Genomic DNA, 17,435 nt, shown 5'->3' on the forward strand with positions numbered 1-17,435 from the left:
AAAACTGTTGGGGATGCTCCTATGGTAGATACCATTTTATGCTTGTACAACTTCAACTTTCCTCAAACCACTTCTGTAAATATAAGGCCTATGAAATGGGAAAGAAGGGCTGATTATGCCTGATAAGTGAGGAAACTGAGGCACAGGGAAGCTAGGGGTCTGGTCCAACATTCCATGCTAGGTACTTTTGATCTATGACTCCACATAAACACAAATACACACCATTGAGTCCTACGGCTATTCACTGATTAATTGCCATATTTTGGGTTTTCAGTTTTACAAAAGGGGACCATTTACTCATTCATCATGTACTGAGAACATACCATGGATTCTTTAGGAGCTGGAGATGCAGCGGGCACAGAGGAGATAATAACTGATAATGCCAGAGAGCAGTAAAGATCCTGTAAATGAGTGTGAGGTGACAGAGGGACTGGAGAGCTGGGAAAGCTGTTGGAATTCAAAGGGGGAAATCCTGTAGTGTGAGACCCTTAGAAGAAATAAGACACAAGTTTTGAGACTAAGCTGCCCTCACAACCAACATGGGGAAACCTGGTGAAGAGACACTTACTCCTGAGAGAGCACGAATACAGAATGAGGGCTCCGAGAGTGACGGCTACTCTTTCCTGAGCACATTCCCGGACCACGTGTACCCTCTGTGGCCAATTCTGAAGCTGGATGGGCCGAGAGCCCATAGAAGGCACAGTGACTAGAAGATTGGGGAATCCAATTCTAGCAAGGAACGCACAAAGAGGAGGAACCTCATCTCTACCCGAATTTTTGGTCAATCACCAAATTTTGAAAGCAAACAGAGGACCTGTGGAATCAGGCCTTAAAAATAGCATAATGGGTCAAGATGGCAGCATAGTTAACACTGCTGGCCTCCTCACACAACCACATCAAAATTATGACTAAACTGTAGAACAACCAGCATTCAGAACCATCAGAAATCAAGCTGAATGGAACTCCTGCAACTACAGAATTAGAGAAGAAACCACATGAAGACTGGTAGGAGGGGCAGAGATGTGGAACAGGCTGGCCCCACACTCAGGTGTGTTGAATACAGATCAGGAAGGAGATCTCAGGAGTGAGGGGAAGGGGTCCCAGACCCCCCAGCCCAGGGATCCAGTGCCAGGAAGAGAAGTTGTCATTAACTTCTGGCTGTAAAAACCAGCGGGGACTGAGGCTGTGGGAGACAGAAACTAGTGGAGTCCCAGGCAGTTCTTAAAGGGCCCGTGCACAAACTCACTCAGATTTAGTCCCTCTGAGCTCCATTGTGGGGGCAACAGATTGAAAAACATCAGACATACGAGGAGGAAATAAATTGTGCGGCATCAGGGCGAGTTTCTCCCAGAGAGAAGTGCTAGCAGAGGACATTGTCCCTTTTCCAAGCCCAACCTCCCCCACCCCCACCGAGCCACAGAGCTGGCAGGTGGGTGCCACATCTGAGACTCCAGCAACATGGCTCACACTGTTCCACCCCAGTGATGCCCTGAGGCCCTGCCATCCAGCTTCCAGGCTCACCCAAGCTGTTTCCGGTGGCTTTTCTATACAAATGGTTTGTCTTGACCCACGCTTCAGATTTTCCTAAATGCTCTCAAACAAGCAGCACCAGGCTTCAGCAAGCCCCATACCTCTCGACAAGCTGCCCCAGGCCCAGCACTAGCAGCTGCCAGCCTTGGTTCACAACTTGGCCTTGCCTGGGCACCTCCAAGCCCAGCACTGGTAGCAGCCACCTGCAGATCACTTTGTAGCTTTTACTGTGTGACTCCAGACAGAGCGCAGGTGGTGGCTGACCTTAGATGTGCCAACAGTAATCAAGGCTCAACTATAACAGGAGCATGTACACTGCCCACATGGTGGGTGCATCTCGAGTACTCAGCTTGGGTGGTAGGGGAGGCTGTGCCACTGGACCCTGCAAGACACTTACTACATTAGACCACTCTCCCAAGCCTGGGAGACACAGCACCTCTACCTAGTACATAGAAACAAACTCAGGGAGGCTGCCAAAATGAGGAGACAAAGAAACATCACCCACGTGAAAGAACAGAACAAAGCTCCAGAAAAAGAAGTAAACAAACGGAGATCAGCAATCTACTAGATGCAGAGTTCAAAACACTGGCTATAAGGATGCTGAAGGAACTTAGTGAGGACTGCAACAGCATAAAAGAGATCCAGTCAGAAACAAAAGATACTCTAATTAAAATAAGGAACAATCTACAGGGAATCAACAGTAGAGTGGATGAAGCTGAGATTCAGATTAGTGATTTGGAATATAAGGAAGCAAAAAACAACCAATCAGAACAGAAAGAAAAAAAAAGAATCCAAAAATAAAAATGAAGATAGTGTATGGACCCTCTGGTCAATAGCATAATCAAGTACACCAACATTCACATCATGGGGGCGTCAGAAGGAGAAGAGAGAGAGCAAGAAACTGGAAATCTATTTGAAGAAATAATGACAGAAAACTTCTCTAACTTGGTGAAGGCAATAGATATACAAGTCCATCCAGTTTAATGTCTCAATTAAAGACATTAATTAAGTGCAGAGAGTCCCTAACAAGATGAACTCAAAGAGGCCCACGCCAAGGCACATCATAATTAAAATGCCAAAGGTTAAAGACAAAGTAAGAATCTTAAAACTGGCGAGAGAAAAGCAGCTAGTTACCTACAAGGCAGCTCCCATAAGACTGTCAGCTGATTTCTCAAAAGAAAGTTTGCAGGCTAGAAGGGATTGGCAAGTAAGAGTCCAAGAGATGAAAAGCAAGGACCTACAACCAAGACTGCTCTACCCACCAAAGCCGTCATTTAGAATCAAAGGCAGATAAAGAGCTTCCCAAACAAGAAAAAGCTAAAGGAGTTCATCACCACCAAACCAGTATTACATGAATGTTAAAGGGTCTTCTTTAAGAAGATCAACACTATGAACAATAAAATGGCAATAAATACATATCTATCAACAATTGAATCTAAAAAACAAAATAATCATGTAGATGTGGACAACTGTTTCAAGGTTGCTAGATGTCAGGGAGTCGGGGGGGATTGGTGAAAAAGGTGAAGGGGTTAAGAAGAATTGTTATTAATCCGTAGTTATAAAACAGTCATGGGAATGAAAAAAATATAGCATAGGAAACAGAGCAGCCAAAGAACATGTATGCATGACCCATGGACATGGGCAATGGTATGGCAATTGCCTGAGGGAACAGGGTGGGAGCTGGGTAAAGGGGGCAGAGGGGGAAAAATTGGGACCACTGTAATAGCATAAACGATAAAATATAATTTAAAAAATAGCAGTGGACAGCTTAAGAACAGGTATTGGTGTCTGCAGCGATAAGGAGTGCAATATGCAGTCTGAATCCAGGTAGAGTAATTGCTTACCAAGATCAACAGTTGAGCCTCTACAGTAAATGATAGAATCTGAAGTCACTACAACGTTTTATCCAAAATATACAACTTTCAACTGAAAATCACTAAATATACCAAGAAACAGGAATATAAATCTACATTTATAAAAGAGAGTAATCAATACAAGCCAATGCTAAATGGGCCAGATGTTGGATTTAGCAAGGATTTCAAAGTAGTTATTTAAATATGTTGAAAAAATTTTAAAAGAAAATATGTTCTAATAGTTGAAAGAAAATGTATAATAAATGAAGAAACAAGGAATCTCAAGAGAAATAAAACTACTTTAAATGGAAATTCTAGCACTGAAAATTATAACTGAAATAAAAGTTTTACTAATAGACTCAAGAGCAGATTGGAAATGGCAGATAAAAGAATGAGTTACTTTTAGAGAATTTGGTAACAATGACCTAATCTGGGGAACACAGGGAAAAAAGATTTTAAAATATCAATACAAATTAGACTTCAGGGAAATGAAGATCAAAAACTTAAGAAATCAAAAACATATATATTGGCAAAGTTGTGAAGAAACTGGATCATTTTTTTGGATACTGCTGGTGGGAATGAAAAATTCATGCAGCCACTTTGGAAAACTGCCTGGTGGTTCCTCAAATAGTTACAATGAGTTACCATATGAGCCTACAATTCTTACATATATACCCTTACATATATATATACAAAAGCATTAAAATTTTCCACCCTGGCTGGTGTGGCTCAGTGGATTGAGCATTGGACTGAGAAGCAGTGTTGCCAGTTTGATTCTGTCAGGGCACACGCCTGGGTTGCGGGCCAGGTCCCCGGTGTGGGGCATGAAAGAGGCAACCAACAGTGATTGGAACCCTCTCTAAAAATAAATCAACAAAGTCTTTTTGGAATCCTTTCTTTCTCCCTCTCTAAAAATAGATCAGTAAAGTCTTAAAAAGAAAACTTTCCCACAAAAACTTGTGCATGAATGTGTATAGTAGCATTATTCACAATAGCCAAAAGTGGAAACAATATATCTAGCAACTGATGAAAGCTAAAGAAAATGTAGTCTATCCAGTGAAAGTCTATCCGGTACTGAGCTATAAAAAGGAATGAAGTACTGGCACAGGCTATAATTTGGAGAAACCTTGAAAATACGTATTATGCTTGGTGAAAGAAACCAGTCATGAAAGACTACATACTGTATGTTCCCATTTATATGAAAAGTTCAGAAAAGGCAAATCTACAGGGACCCAAACTAGGTTGCCTTCTCCCCCAATCCCTCATCATGCTACCTAGAAATGGACGGCTGAATTCCAGCAGTCACACTGAAACATAAGGATGAAGTACACATTAGGGATGGCAGGGAAGAGAACTGGAATGATCCTTAGTCATTCCTGTACTTTACAGACTTCATAAAGCTGCCACACTAGACCACTTATTTGTATACCCACTTATTTTGGGCTATTACACATAGCCAAAAAAGTTGAGACATAGAAACCATGTGAATGAGAGGGAAGAAGCTCAGGAGAAGGGTGGAAGGGAAGGGAGTTTATTGAGGAAGATGGGACTACCCCTGCAGTTTTACTGGCTATTCAACCACAGCCCAGCCTCACCACAGAGAACTGTGTTAGACTGAGAGTGGGACTGGCTTAGCTAGTTCCACTCCCAGGAATGAGAGAAGTGAGACCAGCACTGCCCAGCATGGGGAAATGTGTTACAGGCTCTTGCCCAGTGGGACAAAACCATGCCAGGGCACAGGTTCTCCCTTGGCATGTTCACAAGCCTAACCCTTTCAACAGAGCAGAGCGGGCAATACAGGGTGGAACAAAAGTAGATTTACAGTTGTGAGTACATAAAACAAAGAATTATTATTTATTATTATATTACTTTCCATACAAATGACTGTAAACCTACTTTTGCCCCACCCTGTGTTTAGGACAATTTGGAAAGCACATTACTGGGTAGAAGAGATGATTACTTGTTTTTGTTTTGTGTGGCCTTTTGCTTAGGAGCAAGTGCTTTATTATCAGGAATAATGGACAATTATGGACTTTGCTGCTTCTGACCTAAATCCAAAACCTCTATTTATCCAATGAATGGTGACAGAATGCTCTGACAGAGACTCAGGACCTGCCATTGACAGAATCACTTGGATCTACACCTATAAGCACTGAGTTTGTGATCTGAGCAGAGTAGCTATAAACACTCTAGAAGCAGATTTCCTGGTTCAGGAACAAGCTCTTGACGGTCAGTTGTCTGCAGGTTACCTGACCTTTGTGTCCTGTTTCTCCTTTATAAAATGGGAGTGGTAACAGTATGTTCCTCACAGTGACTCTGAGAAGGCTAAATGAACTAAGCACGCAAGCCACAGAAGGTATTTAGGAGCCACATAAATGTCAGCAGTTTTTACTGCCATCACTCTCCAGCAGAATTCATAGGCTTCAAGGATCCAATCTGAAAGTCTCCATCTCCAGCCAGTGATTTCTCTCCTCCACTCTGCTACAAGCCACATCGTCTCAGTGCTTTCTTAAGCCTTTCTTGCCTCACACTGACAGATATATCTTATCCAGCTACCCAGACAGCACCCCCTTGAGCATTCAGACCAGTTCTAATACTTACCTAGTGGGTACTCAAATATGCTGCCAAGCATATTACTCTGAATTTTACTTTATATTGAAAAAAATTATTATTTATGATTTCAGAGAGAAGGGAAAGGAAAGTGGGAGGGAGGGAGGGAGGAGCAGAGGGGGAGTGAGAGAAAGAAACAGATTTTTGTTCTGCCTATTTATGCATGCATGCATGGGTTATTCTTGATTCTTGTATGTGCCCTGACCAGGGATTAAGTCTGCAACCTTGGCTTTATTGGGACAACATTCTAACCAATGGAGCTACCTGGCCAGAACACAGATTTTTATTTTTAAGTATTATACATGCATTTATAAGTGCACATGGTGTATTTTATGTACAATGAATTAGGTAGCTGGTAAAGGACCAATATGCTTACTGGAAAATAGTTTTCTACAAGGGTAAAAAAGGTGTGGAGAACAGCAGATCAACTTAGGAGACTAAAACTATACATGGATAGACAGTGGATACAGGTTTTCATCACCAGAACTGCACCCTCACCCTCTCCTCCTGCCTAGATGGTTACAAGGCAGAAAGCTCTTGTCAAGGGTGAACTCCCAGGTGTTGGTCGCATAGACTGTGAGGAGAGAAGGAAAGAACAGCAGACAAATGGGTCCCTTGGAAGCTGGCTACAGCCTTGCCATGAGCTCCATGTTGTAGCCCCCGAGTTGCAACGTCCTGGTCACTGGAGTGATGAACCCCATCCTGCTGACTTCTGGTGAACTCAAGCCCCTTGCTTCACAAGAACATCAGAAAGATCCTCAGTTCCTTCCAGCTTTAGATTCTGAAAGTGGATCAAACATACATGGACTCTGGTATACCAAGAACTCAAAACCACAAAACAAGCTCTGAGGTAACAAAGAATGAGGTTTGTCCCACGATTATAAGTAAAATTATGTCATAACAAAAATAATTTGCATGAGAGGACTGGTTCCAAATCCCTGCCAATCACAGGGGAAAACAGCAGCAAGCCTTCTCAGGTTCTGGCTCCCACACAATCTCTGTGTACAGGGCCCAAGAGCTAGGCTACCTGCCCTGAAGAAACAAAGGAAAATGGATAGGGAGGCCACTAGGAGCCACAGTGCATTTACTAACCTGTCTATGCATGGCCAGACAGGTCCTGTCTATGCATGCATCTCCAGGTCCTCCCCAACCCAAACTCCACCCCTTAGTGATAGCCACTCTCCCTGGTCTCTGGGCAGACTTTTCCCACCTCCCAATTCTTCCTCTCTCCCAGTCCAGGAAGTCTCCACCAAGTTCAGGCAAGTGCTCCCTCAGGACTGAACCACTGTCAGTGCCCTTTTTGCCTAACCTCACTTGGCACTGGAGGGACATATGATGTGTTGTGCTCAGCAGCCACACTTTTCTAGCAATAGCATACCTCCCAGACTGCTAAAGATGGAAAGCTCAGATCACACCTCCCAGGTATGATGTCTGCAGCTCGGGATCCAGAAGTTGCTTAGGTGTGGCTTATCAGTGACACATTACTAGAACTCAGGGCCACAAAGGCATAGAGCCCAGCCTCCATCCATGGCTGCCCCAAGCCCTATCACATTGCATATGAGAGGAGCTCCATACCAGAGTGACTGATGAGGAGTTCAAATAGGAGGGAAAGACTGGGAAAAGAAAGGCCAGGAAATGGTCATGTTCTGATAGTAAATGTGGGGAGATCTCTGTTGGTGGCTCCAAGCTGAATTATACATAAATCCCTGAAGATTTTCACAGTTACTGTCAGAGTGCACGTTCCCAGTCAAATCTCAAAGAGCCCAGGGCTAGGCCCCAATAATGGCCTCAGTGCTTAGCCCAAAAGGTCATGGTCTGAGGCTCCCTCCCTATCCTTCAAATGCTGAGCGCCCTAAGGTCCCTTACAGAGCTGTGATCACAGCAAAAGAGACAAAGCCAGTACTGCCACTGAGGAAGCAGTATAGTGCCAGGGCCCAAGACTCACTGACCTCCTCAGTAGTATCTACCTGAGTTCCTGGCTACTTGGGAGCCAAGTAAGGGCCACAAGCTGTTCTCCTGGGGCAGAGACAGGTTTCTAAGAAGACACACAAACCAAGAAGCACTCTGCTCCTCCTACTGGTGCTCTGGAAGTGCCCCACATTTCAGAAGCCTGTGTGTGCTACGTCCATAGGGTGACGTGAGACCCCAGGCCTCCCCTAGAAAAGCACAGCAGTGATTTTTCTGAATGTGGCTGGTACACCCTCCTCCTTAGAGAGGGGGTCATCCTCAGGGCCATTTGTGGATTTCTTGTCAGGACAACAAATTATCTTTTTATTCATTTTTCTCTCCTAGTCACTCTTTTCTCATGTACTTGGCTTCTGACATCTGACATCTTAGGGTGTGTCAGGAAGCACACGGACATACCTGAGTGCTGGCTCCCACAACCAGATGCCCCCACCCTGCCTTCATGACCTCTGACCAGGACACACCATCTCTACAGTCAGCCTGGCTGCTCACTCCAACCAGCAGCTGTGTGCTTTGTGCTCCTGGGCTGACACTCCCCTACAATGGCTCCTGACGCACCACTGTTCACTCTTAGGAGTTAAACTGGGTTATTCTGTTTGGGCCTCAGTTGCTACCCAGCTGAGTGGTTACAGGTCCGATGGTCAGCCCCACAGTCAGGTCACATATAGCGTGTGGCCCTGGCTCCGTGGCTCTTCTACATCTGTTTCCCACCCAAAGTCAAAACTAGCTTCTATGAAACAGACAGTTTCTTCTCTGGTGGTCAGGAGCTTAGAAGTTGGCAAGAGAAGTGGTCCCTGATTCCTAGGGGTAGGTCCACAGGGACTCATTGAAGGCTGTGTTACACAGGCCACTGTATAGGGGACAGTCCCTCCTTGGAGCCTGACAGTCAGTTCAAAGCAAAGGAAGGCCTGGGAAACCAAGCTAATTCATCACTGTTCCTCATGTCATTAAGAGGTCAGAAATTAGACAATGAGTAATTCCTCACACTGCTATCAGCTCCCGATTTTTGCCAGCATTCCATTCCAATCTTTTCAGTCCTCTCAAACCATACTTCAGCTGTCATATTCGTCTGACCTCTCACCTCCAGAGCAAGGCACTTGCCCTAGAAAGGGTTGAGGGCCACAGTGGTAGCAGCTAGGCACCTGTGGCCCTAGTGATGCTCACAGCACATGCTACAGCCCAAGCCCAGCCCACGGTCCTCTACTTCAAGTGCCAATCTGCATTAGGGACCAGCTGCCTGGGGATACCAAAGGACAGCAAGTCTCCAGCAGTACCACATGCTCAGTGTGCCCCCTGGAGCATCAAAAGGCTCCTGAGGGTGAGTTGCCACCTGCTCTTTCTGTAATCCCTGGCCAGTGCAGCACAGTGAAGAGCCTGGCACACTGTCACAGGTGGCATTTCCACTGTCTCCCTCCTTGTGACAGATATCTCCATTCTTTAGACTTTCCTTACTGCTCTTGGTGGCCCCACTTGTCTCCCTGAGCATCTGACTTCCTTCTGCCCTATGCTTTCCATTCTTCTCTGTCATATTTCCCATGTGTCTTGACTTTGGCACTAGCAGGACTTGGCCTTTGAAGCCTTTGACACCAATGATATGCTTTATGTTTTCAAATTGGAAATACACATACCTAAAATTATCTCATTTGGGTCTTCCTCATTATTTTTATTGCTAATCACACCTAATGGCCTTTTTCTAAGTTCCTTCTCGGTGCCTGGCTAAACTCTGGGTTGAAGGTACCATGTAGGTCACTGTACTTGATATATCCTATGAGGTAGCCATGAAATATCTAATAAAAAGTCCATGCTTACCAGAGTCACCTACCTTTTCATTGGCTAAATGTAGGAGACAGGCAAAGGCCAGGGGTACAGAGAGGTTCTGAGCCATGAGGGGCGGCAGGCTGTGAAACAAAGGGCAGTATTTAGCTAGGTCACTGCAACTGTAGAAACAAAGGCTCTTTCATCAACATGAATACACATGTTCAATGAATAAACTAATGAGAAACAAAGATATATTTCAGATGCATTTGATCGGCAGGTTTTTCCAGTTCATTTTTATCTGGAAATAAAATATATCTGCTGTTCCATTCCAACTACTAGGGTAGAAAAGTGTCCTTTTAAAGTCGGTCTATATTAACTCATTTATCAATGCAGAGAAAAAAACAGAAAAACTGCTAGAAGTGTTAGAACAGCAAGTTGTGTGCAGAGGGTCCATCACATTAAGAGTTCAGGCTGAAGCACTCTCAGACAGGCTGAAGGACATGCCAGCCCCTGAGTTTGCCGACACGCACCGCTTCTGCAGGTCCCAGGTGAGCTTGCTCAGCATCTTCCCATCAGTCACCTCCGCCAGATCCCCCTTTTGTCCAGTCTCACTGTGGTGCTTTGCCTAAGAGAAGAAGGATATTCACAGATCAGACATCTGATCTGGGGCCAGTTCACTTTTGAGGGAGTAATATAAACTTACAAAGTTCTATTTCCAGAAAGAAAAGCCTACATCTGGATGAAACCCAAACAATTTCTTAGGTACATTTTCAACAAAAATGACCCATAAGTGGACTCAGTGCCTTAGCCCTGGAGCATGAAACTAACATTTACTGAATTTTTGGTAAAATCTCAGGAAATGAAAAATTACAGAGTAATAAAGAAAAAAATGATAATATGACAAAAAGCCATGATTATTTATAGCTTCAACTGGACCACACAGTTAAGGGCAGCACAGAAGCCATATCTAAAAGTAGACTTAACTTTCCACTTAACACACTAACACAAACACGGCTCCCTCCTCCTTAGCAGGCAAGTAGTTATAAAAGGATATTAGGGACTTCGGTCAAGATGGCAACACAGGCAGACCTGACTCTCCTCTTTGCATAACCACATGAAAATTGTAACTAAAATATAGAACAACCATCACTTTAAACCATTAGAAACCAGGTTGAATGGAAGTCTGACAACTCTGGAATTAAAGAAATCACAGCCATCCAGTTGGTACAAGAGGCACAGACATGGAATGGGTTGGTCCCTCACTCACATGTGGTGAATTAAATATCGGGAGGGATATATTGGGAGCGAGGAGTTCCAGCCCCATACCAGGCCCTACAGTACAGGGTTTCCGTGCCAGGAAGATAAGTCCCTACAACTTCTGGCTGCAAAAACCAGAGAGGATTGGCTTGGGAAAACTGCTGGAGCCCCAAGCAGTTCCTCTTAAAGAATCCACACACAGACTCACCTACTCAGGTTCATTCCCTCTGAGCTCCAGCACCAGAGTAGCAGCTTGAAAAGCACCTGGGAGAAACTGGGGTGTCTGGCATCAAGACGAACAGAGGCCATTATACTTTTTCTAAACCCTCTCCCCACAGAGCCAGCAAGCTGGTGTCATATCTGAGACTCAACCAACCTGGCTGACACTATTTGACCCATCTTGGATATCCCTAGAAACTGTTCCATACAACTTACGGGGCCACCCAAGATGCTTTTCCATATGAATGGCTGGTCTTCACTCATGCTTCACAATTTCTAAAATCCTCTCAAACAAGCAAAAGCTGGCTTCAGTGAGCCCCAGGCATGGCACTAACAGCAGCCAGCCTAGATTCACAGCTTGGCTTCAGTTGGGAATCTCCAAGCTCAGCACAAATAGCAGCCATTTCAGATTGTTTCATAGCTCATGCAGGGCAGCCATGGACAAAACACAGGTGGAGGCTGACCTTGGCCTGCACCATCTGGGAAACCCCAAGGTCATCACATGCAGTAGAGAGCTACAGACCATGTCAGAGCACCACCACCCTGCCTCTGCACAGTTGATCCTCCACGATGGTGGAGGTTGGTGGTAAGCGGTCACAGTCAATCCTTGCAACTGACTGGCCTGGGTCATTCCCAGTAACCTGCCAACAGCAACCAAGTCTGAAATATAAGAGGAGGGTGTACTCAACCCATGTGAAGGGCACACCTTGAGGACCCAGCTTAGGAAAAAGGGGAGACTGTACCACTGGAGCCTACAGGATGCCTACTACATTTGGATATGCTACCAACACAGGGAGTCATAATATCTCTACTTCATAAGTAGGAACAAACACAGGGAAGCTGCCAAAACAAGGAGACAAAGAAACATGATCCAAATGAAAGAACAGATCATAAAAAAGATCCAGTCAGAAAGGAAGGATGCACCAATTGAAATAAAGAACAATTTACAGGGAAAGAACAGTAGAGCAGATGAAGCCGAGAATCAAATCAATGATTTGGAACATAAGGAAGCAAAAAAACCACCAATCAGAATAACAAGAAAAGAGAGTCCAAAAAAACAAGGATAGTATAAGAAGCCTCTGGGACAACTTCAAGTGTACCAACATTTGCATCATAGGGGTGCCAGGATGAGAAGAGAAAAAGCAAGAAATTGGAAATCTATTTGAAAAAATAATGAAATTATACCTACCTAATCTGGTGAAGAAAATAGACATGCAAGTCCAGGAAGCACAGAGTCTCACACAAAATGGATGCAAAGAGGCCCACACCAAGACACAACATAATTAAAATGCCAAAGGTTAAAGATAAAGAGAGAATCTTAAAAGCAGCAAGAGGAAAGCAGTTAGTTACCTACAGGAGAGCTCCTATAAGACTGTCAGCTGATTTCTCAAAAGAAACTCTGTAGGCTAGAAGGGACTGGAAAGAAGTATTCAAAGTCATGAAAAGCAGGGGGTTTACAGCCAAGATTCCTCTATCCAGCAATGCTATCATTTAGAATCAAAGGGCAAAAAAGAGCTTCCCAGACAAGAAAAACTAAGGGAGTTCATCACCAGACCGTTATTACAGGAAATATTAAAGGGACTCTTTTAAGAAAAAGAAGATGAAAACTATGAAGAATAAAATAGCAAAAAATACATACCAACAATTGAATCTAAAAAACAAATTAAGCAAACAAGAACAGAGACACAATCATGGATATGGAGAGCATTTTGATGGCTGCCAGATGGGAAGGGAGTGTGGGGCAAGGGGTGAAGAGGTGAGGGGATTAAGAAGTACAAACTGGTAGTTACAGAATAACCATGAGGATGTAAAGTACAGCCTAGGAAATGGAGTAGCCAAAGAACTTATACACATGACCCATGGACATGAACAATGGTTAAGGGGATTGCCTGAGGGAGTGGGTGTTGCTGGGTGAAAAGTGGCAAAGGGGGAAAATCTCAGGACAACTGTAATAGTATAATCAACAAAATATAACTTGAAAATATATATTTTAAAAAATTTAAAAGGGATTTATGTCTGATATTTGCATTAAAAAACTCATAGTGTGTGCATGATGAGGTGGGTGGGGTGACAGAACTGTGTAAAGGTAAAGGTAAAATGCTGATAATTATTGGAAGTAGATGTTCACTATACTATTCTATTTTCTATCTTTTAAAAAAGATTTATTTATTTATTTTTAGAGAGGGAAGGAGAAAGAGAGAGAGAGAGAGAGAAACATCAATGTGCGGTTGCTGGGGGCTGTGGCCTGCAACCCAGGCATGTGCCCTGGCTGGGAGTCAAACCTGTGACACTTTGGTTCGCAGCCCGTGCTCAATCCACTGAGCTACGCCAGCCAGGGCTCTATTTTCTATCTTTTTAAAAAATAAACTTTAGCCCTGGCCAGTGACTCTGTTGGTTGGAGCATCCTATATACCAAAAGGTTTCAGGCATGTACAGGTGGCAACCAACTGATGTTTCTCTCTCACACTGATGTTTCTATCTTCTCTCCCTTCCTCTCTCTCTAAAATCAATGAACATATCCTCAGGTAAGGATTAAAAAAAACACACACACCTTTAACCAGAATCCTTTGAGGACAGAGTCATGTAAATTCAAAGGTTAAAACAGAAAACCCTTTCTACTTTTTTTTAAAGCAAATTACATCTTTTTTTTTAAATGAAGATTTTTATTTTATTTATTTTTAGAGAGGGAAGAGAGGGAGAAAGAGAGAGAGAGAGAGAAACATCAATGTGGGGTTGCTGGGGGTCATGGCCTGCAACCCAGGCATGTACCCTGACTAGGAATTGAACCTGCGACACTTTGGTTCGCAGCTCGTGCTCAATCCACTGAGCTACGCCAGCCAGCCCTTTCGACTTTTTAATAAGCATATTTCTTTGATGTTTGCATCCCATTCCATTTTAGTTGACAGAACTTCATAAATACAACAGAAGCTTTATCTGATATCCAAGACTACATAGCTCAAGGTCCTCAATGAAATCATAATTTTCACTTCTCAGCCAGGAGAGAAGGTACAAGAGAACTGGCTGACTTAGGAAGGCTCAGAACATCCCCCGAGCAGAAGAGGATTGAAAGGAGAGACAGAGGGTTCTAGTTAATGGAGAGTTCCATTCAGCTGGAACACATTAACCATGGTTTCACCTTCATTAGAAAGAGAAAAGAGACAATTTGACAGCATAATGTTTTTGTGTACTTTGAAATTTAGAATACATTTCCCAAATCAGTATTCTTAGATCAAAGGGCTCAAACACTTTATGGCACCTGAGATGCCAAAATTTGCTATCCAAAAGGGCCATTTATCAACTTGAATTGTACCAGCAGTTAACCCATCCTGCAGTCTTTCTTTGACTCTACACTGACAAACACTATTTAGCTGCTAAGCTGTTATTGGAAAGTAGCATTAACATCCTTCCACTTTTGGTGTTTTGATCAGCAGCAAGCCTGAGTAATGTCTCATGTTCTATTACTTTGTGTGTGACCTGTTCAAACCCTAGTTAACCTCTTTCAGGGGTGATGTCATCCTGATGTTTCTGAGCAATGCCTCCTGCATTGGCACTCTGGATCCTCGAGCCATGGACACCAGCAGCTCCCCGCCCCCCTGCCACACACTGGGCACCTAGAGAAGTGGAGCCCTTCACCTCCACCACCTCCATGTCTGCTAACCTCCACGTCCACTTGTGTGGAAGAGTCTGTCAGCAAACTCCACATGCTCTGCTTCAACTTCTTCATGTCCATCTTTTTGGCAGTCTTGGCATAATGAATTTCAATTTTATTTACCTGAAATAGGTATGTGACATAAAGTAAAACTTAGCAGAAGAAAGAAACATTTATCATCAACACATTGTAAAATGAGATGGGAGTTCAAGTAAAGAATTTAGTTTAAATCATAGAGTTAAAGAGCTTCCTTTGAATGTATTAAAATAGGGTCCCTTATTTTAACCTTATTTCTTGTCAAGTACAATGTACATTAAGGTTAACCTGGAACTCCAGAATAAAAGAGAAGAGTGAACCTAATGTATATGAGAACCTATCATCTGCTGTGAAACAGATAGATGCTTAAGGCAGATAATTTAATATAAACTTGATCTGGCCTAGATTTTCCAGAGCCAAACAGCTAGTCTCAGCCAATCAACACAGAAACCCACTCTCTCTGCTTGCAGCCTTTGTTCACATACTTTGTGTAAGTGGTTTATTATCACCTTTAGAGATGGCTTGTTCCACAAATCTAATGAGTGTCAGTTCATCCCCATAACCCTATTTAAGAAGAAGACACTTGGATAGCAGTGGCTTAATCAAAAGAAAATCTCAAGCTCAGACCAATGCAACTCTCATTCAGTAGGCAAATGACACAGACCTCAGGAGAACACCATGAAATGGATTTCTCGCTCCATCTTTACCTTTTTAGGCTCAGCTACCAGGTTTGATTCCCCATATCGAGTGATGTCTGATCCATGGGTGTCAGGTGAGTCATCGTTCTCTTGTGTTGTCTTAGGTGAATGGCAAGGATAAGCTGAGAGGTCAGAGGTCCCAAATGGTCCCTCAAATAAGTCACCTGATTCTTCATAATCACTGTTAGCAGCCTGGTGAAGAAAAGAGCTCTTCAAGTTTGGCAGAAGCTGTGGGAGGGGCTTAGAGATGTCCCTGAAGGAAACTGTATTTATACAGCAAGAGCAAATGGTTTGTTATGCTGGGTCAGGCTAGGGTGGACTTCAAGGTGCCTCTAGTTATCCTCCTCTTGTACAAAACCCTATGTGGTGGACATCTATTAATAACTAAGACTAAGCCCTGGCTAGTGTGGCTCAGTTGGAGTGTCATCCCATAACCAAAAGGTTGTGGGTTTGATCCCTGGTCTGGGCACATATGGCAGGCAATCAACTGATGCTTCTTTTCTGCACTGATGTTTCTTCCTTTCCTTTCCTCTCTCTCTCTAAAAGCAATGAAAATATATCCTCAGGTGAGAATATAAAAAAATTAAAAATAAAATGAGACCATGGAATGAGAATCAAAAGGAATATAGTCATCACAACTACTGCAGTATCTCCTTGACTTTTAACAGATTTAGGGTTTCATTTTACAGAAAGTATTCCTGAAATAGCGTGACCTGTCAGCAGGCCAGCAGAAAGTCAATGTTGGCCAAGCCCAGCAGCAATAGATCAGCTCTCTGGGGTGGGGCCCAGGAATCGTTTGTTAATTAGCTCTCCTGGAGAAACCCTGGTCAAGAAATCAGTCTGGGTTTTCACTAAAATATAAAAATGCAACTCTCAAAATAAGGCAAATAGTCTATCCTTCCAATTACTTCTCCTCTCCCTACATGCAGGGTCCCAGATGAAGTCTAATGTTCTTCCCTTGCTGTTACTTCCACTTGTGTCTCAGTAGTAGACTCACAGAAGGAGAACTGACACTATCCAGTCTCACAGGACTCTAAAGACGGGAGTAGCTCGTACAAATTCACACTGTCAGAACTAGTATCAGAGCTATATATAGCCTGGTCTCCTGAGACCCACACATGAACCTTTTTTCCCTGTTAGGACCCACCATCTTTTCATGTCTATGAGTTTTGTCCCCCCAACCAAAATATCAACTCCTAAGAGCAGAAAGTGTTTTCTTTTGAAATTCCAAAATAGCTAATACAAGTGCTTTGCATATGCTGACAACTCCATCCATATGTTGACTGGTTACTGAAGCAGGCCCACTTTTCTACAAATAGAGCTAACAGTAAGGCAGACTAGGCTCTGGTCGTTTCCTCAGCTTTGCTCAGTTCCCCAATGCCTGAGGAAGGGCAGGGATCCAAAAACCTCCACATGACTAAAATCCTATAGCATTTGAGACATGGAAGGGGGAGATAGGAGCAGGAAAGACACTAGTACTTGGAAGATAGGACAGAGAGCTCTTCTTCTTTTACCTGTAATCCAGGGCAGAAGTTGGATGTATCATTAGGGTTATTATAGTCATAGTCTCCAATTTCTTCATAATGTTCGGTCCCTGCTCTCTGGCCATGGGCTACTGTAAGGATCTAGAATGAAGGAAAGAAAAACTGGAGAAAGCAATTTCTAGAAAAGTAACCATTCAACTGAGATCCTATGCTCAATCTTCTAGAATTTTAGAGTTACAAGGACCCTCAAAGTTATCTAATGCAACCAACTTTCCACTGCACAACTCCATTCTAGAGTAAGCGGAGGTAGCAGGGCTCAAAGCCCTCATCAATCCCAAATAAATCAGAGCAGCTGGTTTGCAAGGAGACCTGCACA

The 17,435-nt window shown here is 43.5% G+C and overlaps 1 protein-coding gene across 4 annotated transcripts in view; it reads right to left on the reverse strand.

The window, feature by feature from the left end:
- Nucleotides 1-6,241: 6,241 nt before the first annotated feature.
- NCAPH (non-SMC condensin I complex subunit H) overlaps nt 6,242-17,435 on the reverse strand; it is a 39,462-nt gene continuing 28,268 nt past the window's right edge. For 2 of the 4 annotated variants that reach the window (XM_036028326.1, XM_028515532.2), the window contains exons 13-18: nt 17,090-17,200; nt 15,585-15,767; nt 14,851-14,964; nt 10,247-10,341; nt 9,781-9,856; nt 6,242-6,774 (exon numbers count right to left, since the gene is read on the reverse strand). In XM_036028326.1, the coding sequence (XP_035884219.1) occupies nt 6,715-6,774; nt 9,781-9,856; nt 10,247-10,341; nt 14,851-14,964; nt 15,585-15,767; nt 17,090-17,200 (639 nt within the window). In that variant the 3' untranslated portion in view covers nt 6,242-6,714. Of the gene's footprint in view, nt 6,775-9,767; nt 9,857-10,246; nt 10,342-11,656; nt 11,663-14,850; nt 14,965-15,584; nt 15,768-17,089; nt 17,201-17,435 lie in introns of all 4 variants that reach the window. The other 2 variants (XM_036028327.1, XM_036028328.1) reach the window with 2 other exon arrangements.

Source organism: Phyllostomus discolor, chromosome 6 (assembly GCF_004126475.2).
Source record: "Phyllostomus discolor isolate MPI-MPIP mPhyDis1 chromosome 6, mPhyDis1.pri.v3, whole genome shotgun sequence".
Taxonomy (NCBI): Eukaryota; Metazoa; Chordata; class Mammalia; order Chiroptera; family Phyllostomidae; genus Phyllostomus; species Phyllostomus discolor.